Source organism: Loa loa (genome assembly GCF_000183805.2).
Source record: "Loa loa unplaced genomic scaffold supercont3.122, whole genome shotgun sequence".
In the NCBI taxonomy this organism is placed as follows: domain Eukaryota; kingdom Metazoa; phylum Nematoda; class Chromadorea; order Rhabditida; family Onchocercidae; genus Loa; species Loa loa.
The window spans coordinates 6,591-20,882 of record NW_018108302.1 but is presented as its reverse complement, the minus strand read 5'-3'; the positions used below and the strand labels follow the sequence as shown (position 1 = coordinate 20,882).

Genomic DNA, 14,292 nt, shown 5'->3' with positions numbered 1-14,292 from the left:
GAGAAAATGAAACAATTATCCATAATAATAGTAGTAATAGGGAGGATAACCGTAGGAATAAGGAGAGTAACCGAAGTATGGATAATAATAACCATATGGAGGAGAATATGGGGAGCCTCTACCCCCCGACCCCAATAATGAAGCTAGTAAAAAAGTTCCAAGTAAATCTGAGTTAGGAGAATTTTGAGGAGTTTGAGGAGATTGTCCAGTTTGACTTCTCCCTTGATCGCTTCCACCAAGAAAAATAAACTGTAGTGCGTTACCATTGTAGGCCACTGTCTTAAATTTTAAAACAAAAAAAAAAACTGGGAAAATTGATGCTTAAATGAACACTAATGCTTAATATGTTAATATAATATGTGAAACTTTAATGTCTGAAACTAAGAAGAGGTATGAAACTTACGTTGCCGCCTACTGCCGAGTTGTTCGAGAATGTAACAGCGTTTACAGCCACCGCCTGTGCATCCGTTTCAATAACTAATAATATTGTACTGGAAGTGGAAGAAAACATTAGCAGGAATGTAAAACAGAATCAGTGATATGATAACAACAAACACTTTAACTTACATTATCGTTAAAGCAATCAAACATTTGGTGATAAAGAATGACAGCATAATAAGCAATCCAAAATACCTGCAATATGATCAGCAAAGCACAATTCGTACTATTGCATTAAGGCTTACGTCTTCACTGCGTTCTAGTTGATGGAAATATTTATTGATATCGGAAGATGAGTCCATTCAACTGATGGTCCTAATGATATGAGTAAACTTAAATGTCTTGTTCCTGTCACGATTACAAGTGATCGCAACTTATCAGATTAGTTTTAAACAGTAAAAATACTTAGCTTTCAGAAGATTGATAATAGCAAAGTTGACTATTGCCAACTTTGCATTTATTAATTAGCTGAAAATTGAAATCCGCCTGTGATTTGACAGGCAATATCAAGATACTGAAATTTATGGTAGTTAGATTTATGATATCTACAAGCTCCGTCAACTGCTTTTGATTTCATTCGTGGAAATTAAATGGAAAAGTTAGCAAGGACAGGAAAAGATGAAAGATGAAACGAACTTGAGTGACATGACCTTATCAATCATTCGTAACCACTGACAGTTAGCATAAAACAAACTGTTTTATTTCAGAGCTAATGTTAATTTCATGAAAGATTAAGAAGTATGTCAATTATTAATCCTTTATGCATCTGAAATAGAAATTAATGAACCGAAAATTCACTTATATGATTCCCACAAACCAGTGGTTGCACTGTGAGAAGTAACTCTATTTACGACAGATGCACATTAAAATTGAGCTTTTGTTTTCCGGAAAGAGCTAAAATAAGGTGGATGGAGGAAAATAGAAACTTTCTAAACAACTTGCTAAATATTTCATTCGAATAATTATTATGATGAAGTCCAATTGTTCAGCGTATATTACGTCTTCCCGATGATGGCGCATATTTGATAAGAAGGAAGAAATAAAGAGATGGCAGGAAACAGTTTCTTATAAACTAACGATTTCTTTCTAAAACAAGTGCGACAAAGTTACAATTATGGTAAACTTGTTCTTTCGCTTTCAGTTCATCTGCACTTTCTTCTTTAATTATGAATTTTAGTGAAATTTGAATTGGTAAAACACTATTAGTCAAAATCTAAGCATCTTGTCATATGTCAATGATATGTGAATTGCGCATATTCATTTCAGCCAAAAATATATAATTCCTGTGTGCAGTGTTATTCACAGTTGGCATAACATTCATGACTAATCCAATCATCATCAACTTCAGTTCATTCTTATTCCGACTGTGGGCTGAAAAAAATAAGAACAAAGAAAAAACAATCGACAACTCATGCCACGATACAATTACTTGTATGTCGTATTTCGATGGAAGTTACCGTGGAATAAGGTTGTGCTAACTTTTTCTTCACCTACAGTTCTTTTTTTCTATACAACTTGAAATACCTTTCCTTCTCCTTTCTACAGTTATTTATCTGCGAGCGAGCACTTCCCTCACAATCAGTACGCTTCCTAAACCGTACATCTAATGATCACTGATAAAGTTATCACTTATTGATTGAAAAATTAATTAAAGCAATTTCAATTAGAGAGAGTGGTATTTTAGAGTTATGAATATCAACAAACCATGTCAAAGCATGAAATATAACAACTTGGCTGGAAAAAATATCCATCTGTAATGATATACACAGTTGTATATTTCCGAAGTTTTTTCGAATTTTAAAACGTCGCTTTTAACATGCACAGTCCTATTTATCATTTTTGGTACCAAATCTTAAGGAATTCTGAAAATTTGAATCATGAAATATAATATTTCAAGAGAACGGTTGCTTTTCAATTACTTAATCATCGTAATATTTCAGCCATTTAACAAGTAAGTGGAATGAAAACTAGAAAAAAGGGAGATACAGATGGCTTCGATGAAGAAAATTTGTACCGGATATATTGAAAATTGATTGTGATTTGAATCAGTTTTAATAATTTGCTACAGAACAAAATCTTGCATAATTTTTAAAAATTTGAAATCTGCACGGTGATATAAAGTTATTTGGAGGAAGTAAAACAATTGTCTACAATTGTAAGTAGTAATAGAATGAGATGTCCGTATCAACTATTTCCTTCAAATATTTCTTTATACCAAATATTTCTTTTGTACCTACTGTGATATGAATAGCCCTATAATAATAATAATTATATGATGAGGTATATGAACAAGCCTCCACCAAGCATTGTCTGTGAGCAAATCCAAACCAGCATCAAGAGTAGAACGCCATCAGCTAGAAGGATTCTGTTGAGTTCGACTTCATCCTGGACGACGTCCATTAATAATATTGCTGCATTACCGTTGTTGATCAACACTTATTGAATTGTTGACGCTTGAACAAGCATTAATGATTAATGCGTCATATAACAATGTGCCATTCCTAATAAGAGGTATGAAACCTAAGTTGTTGCTTGTTCTGCTACCATTGATGAATTCAGATTTAAAATGAACAATTGTGCATCCGTTTCAGCAACTGACAATATGTACTGAAAGTTTAAGAACACATTAGCCCGAATGTAAACTGAATGACTGATATGATAACAGCAAATACTTTAACTCACATTATTGTCAAAACAGTCAAATATTTATTGATAACAGATGACAGCATAATAAGCAATCCAAAATTCCTTCAAATGTGATTGGCAATGTACAATTATTAGTATTGCAATAAGGTTTACGTCTTCCTTGTATTTCAACTGAAGGAAACTTATCCTGTGAGAATTGGCAATAAGATTAGTCGGAAACTTATTTTTTTTACGTTTTGTTCTAATGGATTTTGTGGACTTTCAGGGATGTCCACACGTATATTTAAGGGACAACTAACTGAATAATTTAGGCGATTTCATTTCATTAGTTTCAGCATTGGCTAAATTCAATGCGTTGGACGAAGCGAACCAAATATTTATGTGATGTAATATTTATGTAAACATTTTTGTAATTTATGTAACATGCAATATTTATGTAACTAAATATTTATATCCATGTAATATTTATGCAAATATTTATGTATTTGCGTAAAATTGACAACAATACACTTCCTGCTTTTGACAAAGAAAAAAACTGATTCTAAAGAGTGTTTAGTCGATTTTCTTAATCAAATTTATGTTTTAACTGGATTCGGCTACGAATTCAAGGCTATGATTCCCAATTGCTCTTATTTCTGAAACTTCATCTTTCATCACACTAAAAAATTGAATACGGAAGAATTAGAAGGAATAAAGTGCAAAAGTAGTTGTGTGACTAACTGTCTGCGTTTACATGGCTAATTTTAAAAGATAAAAGATTCAACGACAAAAACAAACTGAGCAGGCAAAGTGTAAGTATTCCATCTTTCCGAAAAAGGAGCATTCCATTATAGTTTCACATAGGAGGAAAGTTGACTGCAATGTGCTCTCTACCGTATGTACAACGTCACCGACCGTTACCAACGGAAGGACTGTTACTCATCGACCTGATTTTCTACACCAACCGTACCTCTGTGTGTGATACCTTTGTCACAGAAAAAAAGAGATCATAGAACAAAATTTAACATCAATTGTATATTCGAGCGAATACCTCAACGAGATGCAGCAATATTTCCGGAACAGTATGTAATGAAACGTTCCTTATGTTATCGTTATCCGTTTTTTCCGACCAAGCCGGCTACAGTTTCTCATTTCTGCAGAATTTCTGATGATCAAAAGGAAGTGCCGTGAATTTTTTTTTGTCTCCACTAGAGAAAATTGACGATGCAGTACGATAAAGTTCCATTCATATTTCCTGACACGGGCGCAAGAAGTTTGATAAAGATTTATTGATGACAATGCCAGATTTGTTCACGAATATAGAAAATACAGATACGGTTGGGTTTCTTATTGGCGTAAAGGAGAAATTGCGCTAATTAATGGACTAGAAGTTCCACCAGGTATATGGAAAGTACCAAAGACTAAGCATATTAGTACAGGTAATGGTAGGAAACGGCGAGGTAGGAAACGCTCAGACAGAGGTACCTTATGGGAAACTTTTGAATCGACCAATAAATCTATTGTATCCTTTCGAAGTTGATGAAGAAAATCCTCTTGATATCAATGATGAAGAAAATACAGGAATTCAAACTATCAAACTATCAGGAGATCAAAAAACCGAAAAATTCCATAGCGCGACGAACTAAAAGTGCCACAAGACAATAATACACGAATTCTTTCTCCAGAAATATAATTCCTTTCATCGGGAATGTGGAAAACCCGAGAAAATCTACAATATGTTGGGACAATCAAAGTATGTATGTTACAAATTTTCTCGAGTTTTCTGACAGAAAGTAGGTATGGTTACGCTAAAACACATTTCTCCGGATGAAAACAATAATGTACGATTTTCCTCCGATGGTTAGACGGCAAATGTCAATCTGCAACTGAAGAAAGAAATATTATTTCATGGTGGAAGAAGACTAGCATCAGATCTAGGTAATACTGAGTACTGCACTACACAAAGCGGAAAATGCATAACTAATAATGAGAAGGAAGCAACCAAAAAATGCTTTGCATAAAAATGCTTGAAAAAAATTCCAAAAAATGCTTGCAAAAATGAATTCCAATCCCCAGAATTGATCTAGAAGGAATTTGATCTAGAAATTGATCCCCAGAATTGATCTATCTTTATAAGTTACATTGGCCACATATATTTGTAAATTGTTCAATATTAGTTAGTTTGCTTATATTCTCCACTTCCAACTAATATAGATCCGATTTGCGACTGAAGCAATGAGGATCCTGAACTCAATTGTTGAATTCCTTCCAGTTAAACAAATTCGAAAAAGTGATCAGTTCCAATATGTATCTCAGAATGTTGTTGTTATTCCTTTAAACCATGGAAATCATTATTGGCATTCATAATTGGTAGTTCGATTATTTGTAATTCGTTCGTAAGATAAACATTTTCATAAACATTTTCTTATATCCAACATAGTAGTCTACTTTCAATCGCTGATTCTATGCCGGAGTGTTCGAGATTTCCTGCTCGAGATGCCTCCAGTTGCCGAAGTACTCTCCCCATAGTCTCGGTAGTTATTATCCACTCTCTACCAATTTTCTTGATAGAGTAGACTTAATTGTAAAGATTTGATTATTGTAGAAAGGATTCCCATATTTTCCAGTAATATATTCCTTATTATTATGTCATAATTTTCTAGAATAATATCATGGCCTCTCATCACTTGCAATCCGTTTCCCTTGAGGGAGAAATGAGATAATTCAGTTTTTGAATATTTGCATTCCCAGCGGCTATTTCCTCGTATTTTACTTTCTTTCTTTATTGAGAAATTACACATTTGTGAAGGTATTCCATCCATTTGCCATTCGTTTCCAAAGTTGTAATATACAGTTTGAGGTGTTTTATTTTTTCTTCGATAAGTAGGCTTCTTGCCTCGTATCGTTGTTGCATTTCTTCTTTGGGCAATTGATCAATTGGCTTCAGATCAAACTGCTTAATTTCATTGAGAAATCGAATTAATCTTCCTGTGGTCGTTAAGGCTCTTCCAATTATTATTGCGGATATTCCCGTTCGTGTACAAATTTTGTTACGAAAAATTTGCTTTACTTCTCTCGCAACAAATAAAACTCGACTTACTTCTTTCAAGCTACTTTCCCATGTTTAGTAAGATAAACTGCCTGTTTTGTTGAAATTGAATTATCATTGAATGCGTGAGGATCTATTGATTCTTCTGATATAGCTGAATATCGAGAATACAGATAGTATTTATTAATTAAGTAGAAATTGACGCGAATGAGACACAATCGTTACTTTAATCCCGAGGAATAGATTGAAATTATTGAGGATAAAACAGAAACAGAGCCAAATATGGTTGGATCGTTGGATTAAGTGAAATAGTGGAGATTCCTTTAAAGGGATGGATTCGTATCTCCTCTTTTAGTCAATAGTGTCTCCTTATCTCAAATCCTTATTAATTTATATTGAGAACAAGTGGCTGTGGATTACAAAACCAATAAATACATTACATAAAAATTTTTCAGACAAAGGAATTCTAAGACAAAGAAGTGCAATGCTTAGCAGAAGTCTAGAAATATACTATTGAATATAAGCACGGTTATCAGATTAGATACAATGTGCCCATTAATGTACATAAGCTGAGTTGCCATCCAGTGTTGGGAAATAGTTTTTCTGTTGAACTCGTTTTTCGGCGATACAGATTTATTCGTAATATTATTCTTGCACAATATTATTAGTTAACATCAAAAAAAGGGTATAAAATATATATGTATATTACACGACGATTTGGTAAGCAATGATGAGTTATAAAAAAACAAGCAATATGATCAACTAACAAGTTCTTTGTTGTTGCCTTCGATAATAATTTGATTGTCGGGATGTCGTTGTTTGTGGTTCAGTCGTGGAGAATAGACGAAAAGGATGTGTCGTCTGCTTGGTTGTAAAAACTTCCCTCATTGGTTTTTTTCATATACATGTAAGGATTAGGGAGCAGTTTTGTAAGCTCCATCGGGGTTATCGTGGAGATATGGCTGCCCATTGGCACTGTCAATTGTGTAGGTACTGAGACGTTTTTGTTTTATGCTCTCCATTGTTAGCTTATATTCCCTTTATTGTTTTAATTTTACTTACAAGATTTCGTCACAGAAGGATATTGTGGAAATTTTGTTTGAACGTAGCTTTAATTTCGGTAATCCGACAGAAAATTTGCATTATGATTTTCGGAGTTTTTCCGACATCCATCTGCTCATTAAAGACCAAAGATTACAAGTAGTTTGGTTATCAAGCGGTAGTCCTTTACCATAATGTTACAGGAATTGGATAAACGATTCATCAGTTAATACGTTGGAGATTTAATTGTAATTATTATGCAATGAATCACTTATTGAAAAATGATCTAAATAAGATAATATTTAAGAAACAATGATGCATATACTCTGATTGTTTTCTTTGAAGTGATGCATATACTTTAATTATTTTAACGTATTATAAATTTTTTCGGTCCAGTTGACATTAGCAACTTTGTTTTCACGACAGCTCAACAAAATTTTTTGATTCTGACCTTATGAAAAATTGTGTTGTCGTTGATAGGAAGATGGTTGTTTCAGCTGCGCAGTTTTTTTCAAATTCAAGCTGCTTCTGATAGATGACGTTTCAAAATTTGCCTGTTATTATGTTTAGTTCCTTTGCAGTGCTGGCCATTTCACTTGAGCTCACACTATTTGATTGTATTCTTGATGAGGATTTCGTGTTAATGTTATCACTCGTTCGGTATTTATCGTGATGTTTTAGCATCCTGCCTGCATCATTTCTTCGCGCAATGCATGAGCTTGATTGTTGCGTAGAAGATGTGCACAATAGCGATACTAAAATTGCTTCCCTTTAAAATTCCTATTCCAAGGTGAGAGATACAACAAGCATGCTTGCAAAAGGTAAAGTTAGCAATATGTTCTAAGACAGGCGGGAAGCGTAATGATAACATTGATATGAACGTGGGAATCTACGCATGCACGTGTACAAATGATTACCATTGAAGTGGTTAGCAACGTGATATACTCACGCAATTCTCTGGGTGATGAACGATTTCGAGCTGACAAGATGGCTCGAATTTCTTTTCTGCTACGATTAATATTTTGACCAAATTGCTTTTCCATTTTGAATTGGTCTCCGATATGTTACTCTGCAATTTTTTAGCCGTCAACTTACTGTCATTTTTTTGAGTTTGAGCTTATGAAATGATTCGAAAGATCTTCAATCACTTGAGCAATGAAGTGGAATTGTCTTTGCCTCACTTTCATCGAATCATTTAATGAACTTACAAAGAAATACTAACAAACAACTTGCAATATAAACAAAGTAATGAAGTAATTATAAAAGGCACAATGCGATTCTATTTCGAAAAGTTCTAGAAAGGAGAGAAAATCTTGGGGATGGAAAGTTATATAATCCTAGCTATCTTCGAAATTTTCATAAATAATGTTGTATTCCACGACTCTGAAATCTCTATAGAATTGAATAAACAAGCCAGAAGCTATTGGCTTTGATTACTTATCATACGTAAGCTTTTTCGTTGGTTAATATGAGATTTCCTTTTTTTTGATGATTGTTACTTCATATGGACCAGAATAATTTATTGGCTAAATGCACGAGTACTGAGAAAGGACTGAAAATCGAACAATAATGGTCGAATTCTAGATCCATTTTGCCACTGTAAATGTCATCAACTTCCAAGAAGTATTTCGCATTTGAATTAGCCATTAAATTTTTTGGATCAGAAAGTATCGAGTTCGTTCGAAATAAAGGAAGAATGTTTAGTTTATTTAACACTTTCTTAATTTAACTAATGCAGCAATCTAGTTTTTTTTGGCTCATGTTTTGAAAAGCAAGTGGATTTCTTGAAGAAGATTTGAAATGCAGAAGTAACCGGTTTTCTCCGCCACATAATAAAAGATATGACCGGAGTGACGAGAAATTGGATAGTACTGATGAAAAGTAACAATATTGATGGAAAAAAAGGGCAATATTGATGGAAAGCGGTTACATATGAGAATTTGAAAGATGTGGGAGGAAGTGAATGGTCAGTGAGAAATGATTCTGACAATTACGAGTCACTTCAATCATTTCCTGAACTGATTTCAAATTTTTCGTTTTTTTGAGTTTCATAAACTTCATAAACTTCTGAGTTAACTATAGACTAATAGTTATTAGTGAGTGAAATGTGTGACAAGATTAGCCAATGCGCAGCTGTGACCTATATTTGTCCCGGGACATCGTAGAGTTGGGTATGTCGCTGAAATCGCGAGAAGTAGAAGAAAATAAGTGATACTCAATTTCCAATAATTAATTGTCTTACTGAAATCTTATTGAATGTGATTAAGCTTTGTTCATAAGCATATTTTAGAATATTCCATGCCAATGTATCAATGCACTTAAGTACAACAACCATTCCCATACCGTGGGAAATCATTCTTCACAATAACTCCGCCTCCACCTCATCCCTGGGATAGCTGGGATTTTGGATACAAAGGAGGGTACCGGGTGGCTGGTTGCATTCGCGTTTATGTTGCTGGCGTGCTTGTAATTGCTGAATAAAAGGTTCAATTACCCAAGTTTGAGGTTTTGAGTGAAAATAATTCAAGAAGAATTTCAAGAACTCCTAGTTATTATCGCGGACAAGAAAGAATCTGCGACAGGGTATCGTATTTAGTTAGAAATTCCAGAAACTTTTAATTAATTGAGTGGTCAAGTACAATGATTTTTGCCTCACTTTATGCAGAAACAGAAACAATTTGGCCAAAACTGTGAAGTTACCACTCCATTATCGGTTGTGCTTGCAAAATTATCTCATTGTCTCACAACGGAATGTACAACAACACGTCGGTATGTTTGGCCTTTGAATCCTGTGTTAACGATGAGAATTGCTAATTGAAATGTAACTAAATTAACAGGTATATGAAGGCTAAAACAAATGTAAAGTTGATTCAGGAATTTGAGAGACCGAAGCATTTTGACGGACTTAATTTTGATTCAATGAGGAATTATTCAAATGTTACTGTCTTGGTTTTTGAACAAATGTGGATCGCATCTCTAACAAGTTCCTAGAATCTTGATATCACGTTTTTGTTTTCTGGAGAGAACTTGAGTGTATATTCCGCAATGTTTCTGTGCGTTCGTCCGCGTCCAAATAAGTCTCTCTCCTTGATGAAATAAAAATAGAAATTCCGGAAAAATTGTTATGGAAACAAAAATTTTCCTTTTTTTGTGGTAAACCCTCACCTCAATATTAACCTTTCGTCGTGAAGTTATCGATCAAGCACTTTTTTTTAATACTACTCCTGTAATTAGAAACGAATTTTGTCAAGCAATACCTAATTCTTATTCCGATTTGGTCTCTTATTTTTCGAAAATCTCAATCGATTTTTTTTGAAGCATACACTAAATAAAAGCAAAGCTAAAGCTATTAATTCCTACTGTAAGAAAAGTATTAATTGAAATGATAAATTAAAATTTTAGAATTTTGAAAATTTTCATGTCATCCGAAAAACAATGGTCTTCCACTATCAAGAAATAAGTGTCAAAGAGAGCTTAAAAAAAGTTTCAAAAAAAGAAAAAAAATTCTTTCAAATTCATAATTAAAAAGGCGATATTGCTATCTAATTCCGGTCAAAATTTAAATTTCGCCATTTGAAAATTTACAGTTTATTTTATTTTTTTCAAAATTTACGTAAAAATTATTTTATTTCTCCCGTAGTTTGCTTCTTTTTCAGTGAACCACGTCATAATACTTTCGCGGTACCATCAATATCGTTTACAAATGTAGCCAAAATATCTGTTACGGCATGTTGGTCTTCGAAAATTTTTCTTTTAAAAAAAAATTTTCACACTAAATGTGAATGAATTAAATTAATCATCAAATGATTCATTTACTAAATAATGAATATAATTCACTAACAATATATGATGTGACCAAATGATTTGGAATTAGATTGAATTAAATTAATTGCAATATTTAAGTGTAAGATATGAGCATATCTTATCACAACGAATCATCAACAATTGCAGTAATGGAAAACATAGATAATACTCAAATGTTTTGATAAACAAAAAATTAATCATCATATCATATTATGCTATCATATCTTATCATTTCTTTTTTTTGCATCTCTATGAGCTTTTTCTTTTTCTCACTTAATATGATATTTTTCAGAGAATGAAAAAAAATGCTTACTCTGATTATCTTTAAGCATAGTAAGTTCGCTTTGCATATCTTCATTGCCTACAGACTTAAGTCGTAAGCTACCATCAGTTGATTCCGCCGAAATTCTTCCAGTTACTTCCATTTCTGTTTGAAACGACTTTTTTCCCATTACCCGAAATTAGAAGTTTGCTTTTTATTTTTGGGTAAATTAAATTTTAATTTTGTTAAGGCTATGATTTGAAAAATAAGGTTTAGAAACTTGAAAAGAATAGAGAAATTAAAAAATTATAATAATTTAACATTGGCTATTTTTGGCTATTTTTCATTTTATGATGCAGAAATCTTGTAAAAATTTTCAGATCAAAAAATATTACAACTCTTCATAATGCATTTGTATTTGCGTTTGAATTTAAATTCGAAATATTTGGATTAGAAAAGTGAAATGAAAAATATGAAAGTTAAATGAGAATTCAAATAAAAACGCAATTGAAATAATAATACGATAATATGAAATACATTTGAAGAAGAAACTATTATAAAAAAGAAAAAAATCTTCCTACACAAAAAAATAAAAAAAAAAGTCTTATTTACAATGAAATAATTTTTTTAGGAAAAGTAAATTCAATAAACAATAAATTTGATAGAAAAAGAAAAATAAGAAAAATAACACATATTCATTTTGCATTCATTGGCTTAATTCTGTTGTCGCATTTACACTATCCGCCACTGTATTCAAAGTGTTACGTATGGTACCACTATTTAAATATAGATTTATTCACTTAAAATTACGGAAAGACCAAAAGTTTATAGAGTTTGCAAAAAAAGAGGAGTCAAAATTACATTATTTAATGAAGATATAGTCTTGTTTAACCTCTTTTTTTTTGTTTATATACATGAAATATTTTTTTGCAAGTAAAATTAGTTTGAAATAAAAACTTTGTAAATTCGAAACATCTTTTTTGCAAGTTTTTTTGTAAATTTTAAATTTTAGGCCAATATTTTTTTAAATTTTTAGGAAGCTTTCCTTTGCAAATTTTAGGCTATTGCAAAATTAACTCGGAGTTATTAAGGAAAATTTTTTTCATTATTGCAACCAGAACGATTGTTCCTCGTTTTTTATCGTTGTTTTTCTCAGAGAAGATAAATAATTAGGTTGTTTGTTTTTCCGAAAATTTTTAAATTCCAATTGTAAATTTTTTATCAACAAACATGCTTTTATTATGATGAAAAGAAAAACAAACGATTGAGTGGCACATATCGACTGGATGTTCGTGATTCGGATCGATCACATCGTTCTGATTGCCATTATGATTCATTTGATAATTGAACAGGTTGGACAGGAAATGGGATTCATATAGCTACCATGGAAATAATTTAAATGTCGACCATTTTTCATTTCAAAAATGAAGAGCAAAAAAACAACACATTGATATGAAATATATGAAAATGTAGTAAAATGAAAAAAAAAATTTCTTCTAATCAAAAAAAAAAGAAACAAAATATATATATCACACTACAAAAACGTTAAGAATTTTAAACTTTTATGGTCATCTTATGGTTGCCACAATTATATGTGAAATGGCTATATGGTGATAGCTATACATAAAAATAGACGTTTACGTGATTTTTACCACGTTATGTTTAAACGATAAGTTATAAAAATTGACATATAAGAAAAAAATATGAACATATAAAATATCATACAACCATATTGAAAATAAAATTATCATTATTTTTTTTTTTTTTTGAAAGGCGTTAAAACGAAATTTCAGTGTTATTAACAACTAAAAATGACGAATAGGATAAAATTGTAATTTCATCAGTTCACTCAGATCGATCAATAATAAATCATTTTACCTAAGTAAAAAAAATCCCTCGACAAAATTTATTAATCATCAATCTATTGAGAATGAGAATTTCAATAAATATATGAAAAAGTTATGTTCCCATCGCAAACAAATTCAATGACTTTTATCATGAATCGTAAAAGAAAATATTTTCTTAGTTCTTTAAAAGAAAAACGACAAAAATTATTTCATATGTCAAAATACAAAAAAATGTTTTTGCATCACAATTTATCAAAAACTTGTCATGAATTAATTTTTCAATTTTTTCAAAGAGGTTGATATAAGTACATGAATGTTTATTTAACAATATTTATTTATCGTTCTTTCCATTTACCTATTGATTTATTTATTTATTCAATCACTCATTTATTTAATTATGGCATCTATAAGTACATGAATGTTTATTTAACAATATTTATTTATCGTTCTTTCCATTTACCTATTGATTTATTTATTTATTCAATCACTCATTTATTTAATTATGGCATCGTTTGCATAATTATCACATCAATATTTTGTCAATTCTTTTCTCTTATATATAAACAAATTTCTCAAACTTGTTGCAAATTTTCTTAATTAAAAAAATGTTTCCAAATATGTTCAAAATGTTAAAAAATATTGAAAAATTTTGAAATTGAATCTATTCCCTTACGAAAAAATATCTGAGAAGGTTAATGTTCGATTATTAGATCTTTGGCAAAGGTTGAGAACAGCATCGAGAAAATGAAATTAGCGGAAAATTGACAGGCTTTATATGATAAAACAAAAGACTAGTTTAAATCAGATCTAATTATACAAAATTAAAAGACACAGTGTCGGAAAACTCGAGAGAATTTATACATTAAATGCTTAGAATATTTCTAATGATTTATCACTGCGTTCATTCACCAATTTACATTCTTTAAAATGAGCAATGTATTCTAGTATTATTAAAAAATTTAAACAGTATTTGAAAATAATTAAAATTTTATTAGAAAAATTTTATTGCATTATATGCTAGGTATTATCAGTAAATAAAGAAAAAGAAAAAAACAAATTTTAATGTAAACATATTATCAGTCATTAAAGAAAAAAAAAACGAAATTTAATGTAAACATATTATCAGTAACTAAAGAAAAGAAAAAAACAAATTTTAATGTAAACATTTATGATAAATTTTACAAAAATGAATAAATGATTAGATGGATGATTGTACACATACAAAC

At 31.2% G+C, this 14,292-nt stretch overlaps 5 protein-coding genes across 5 annotated transcripts; 2 read left to right on the top strand and 3 right to left on the bottom strand.

The window, feature by feature from the left end:
* Positions 1-1,663: 1,663 nt before the first annotated feature.
* On the bottom strand, positions 1,664-2,838 carry LOAG_07681 (hypothetical protein; the record flags this gene model as incomplete). The annotated part of the gene is made up of 4 exons (XM_003143214.1): positions 1,664-1,809; positions 1,868-1,928; positions 2,628-2,691; positions 2,729-2,838. 4 exons carry the CDS (start codon positions 2,836-2,838, stop codon positions 1,664-1,666), a joined length of 381 nt encoding a protein of 126 aa, XP_003143262.1.
* Positions 2,839-4,505: 1,667 nt separating this feature from the next.
* LOAG_07680 (hypothetical protein) lies at positions 4,506-4,709 on the top strand (the record flags this gene model as incomplete). Its single annotated transcript, XM_003143213.2, has 1 exon — positions 4,506-4,709. One exon carries the CDS (start codon positions 4,506-4,508, stop codon positions 4,707-4,709), a length of 204 nt encoding a protein of 67 aa, XP_003143261.2.
* Positions 4,710-7,830: 3,121 nt separating this feature from the next.
* On the bottom strand, positions 7,831-8,196 carry LOAG_07679 (hypothetical protein; the record flags this gene model as incomplete). Its single annotated transcript, XM_003143212.1, has 2 exons — positions 7,831-7,908; positions 8,071-8,196. 2 exons carry the CDS (start codon positions 8,194-8,196, stop codon positions 7,831-7,833), a joined length of 204 nt encoding a protein of 67 aa, XP_003143260.1.
* Positions 8,197-9,278: 1,082 nt separating this feature from the next.
* LOAG_07678 (hypothetical protein) lies at positions 9,279-9,971 on the top strand (the record flags this gene model as incomplete). Its single annotated transcript, XM_003143211.1, has 3 exons — positions 9,279-9,324; positions 9,477-9,619; positions 9,819-9,971. The coding sequence occupies 3 exons, from the start codon at positions 9,279-9,281 to the stop codon at positions 9,969-9,971; spliced, it is 342 nt and encodes a 113-aa protein (XP_003143259.1).
* Positions 9,972-10,818: 847 nt separating this feature from the next.
* LOAG_07677 (hypothetical protein) lies at positions 10,819-11,409 on the bottom strand (the record flags this gene model as incomplete). Its single annotated transcript, XM_003143210.1, has 2 exons — positions 10,819-10,889; positions 11,271-11,409. The coding sequence occupies 2 exons, from the start codon at positions 11,407-11,409 to the stop codon at positions 10,819-10,821; spliced, it is 210 nt and encodes a 69-aa protein (XP_003143258.1).
* Positions 11,410-14,292: the final 2,883 nt, after the last annotated feature.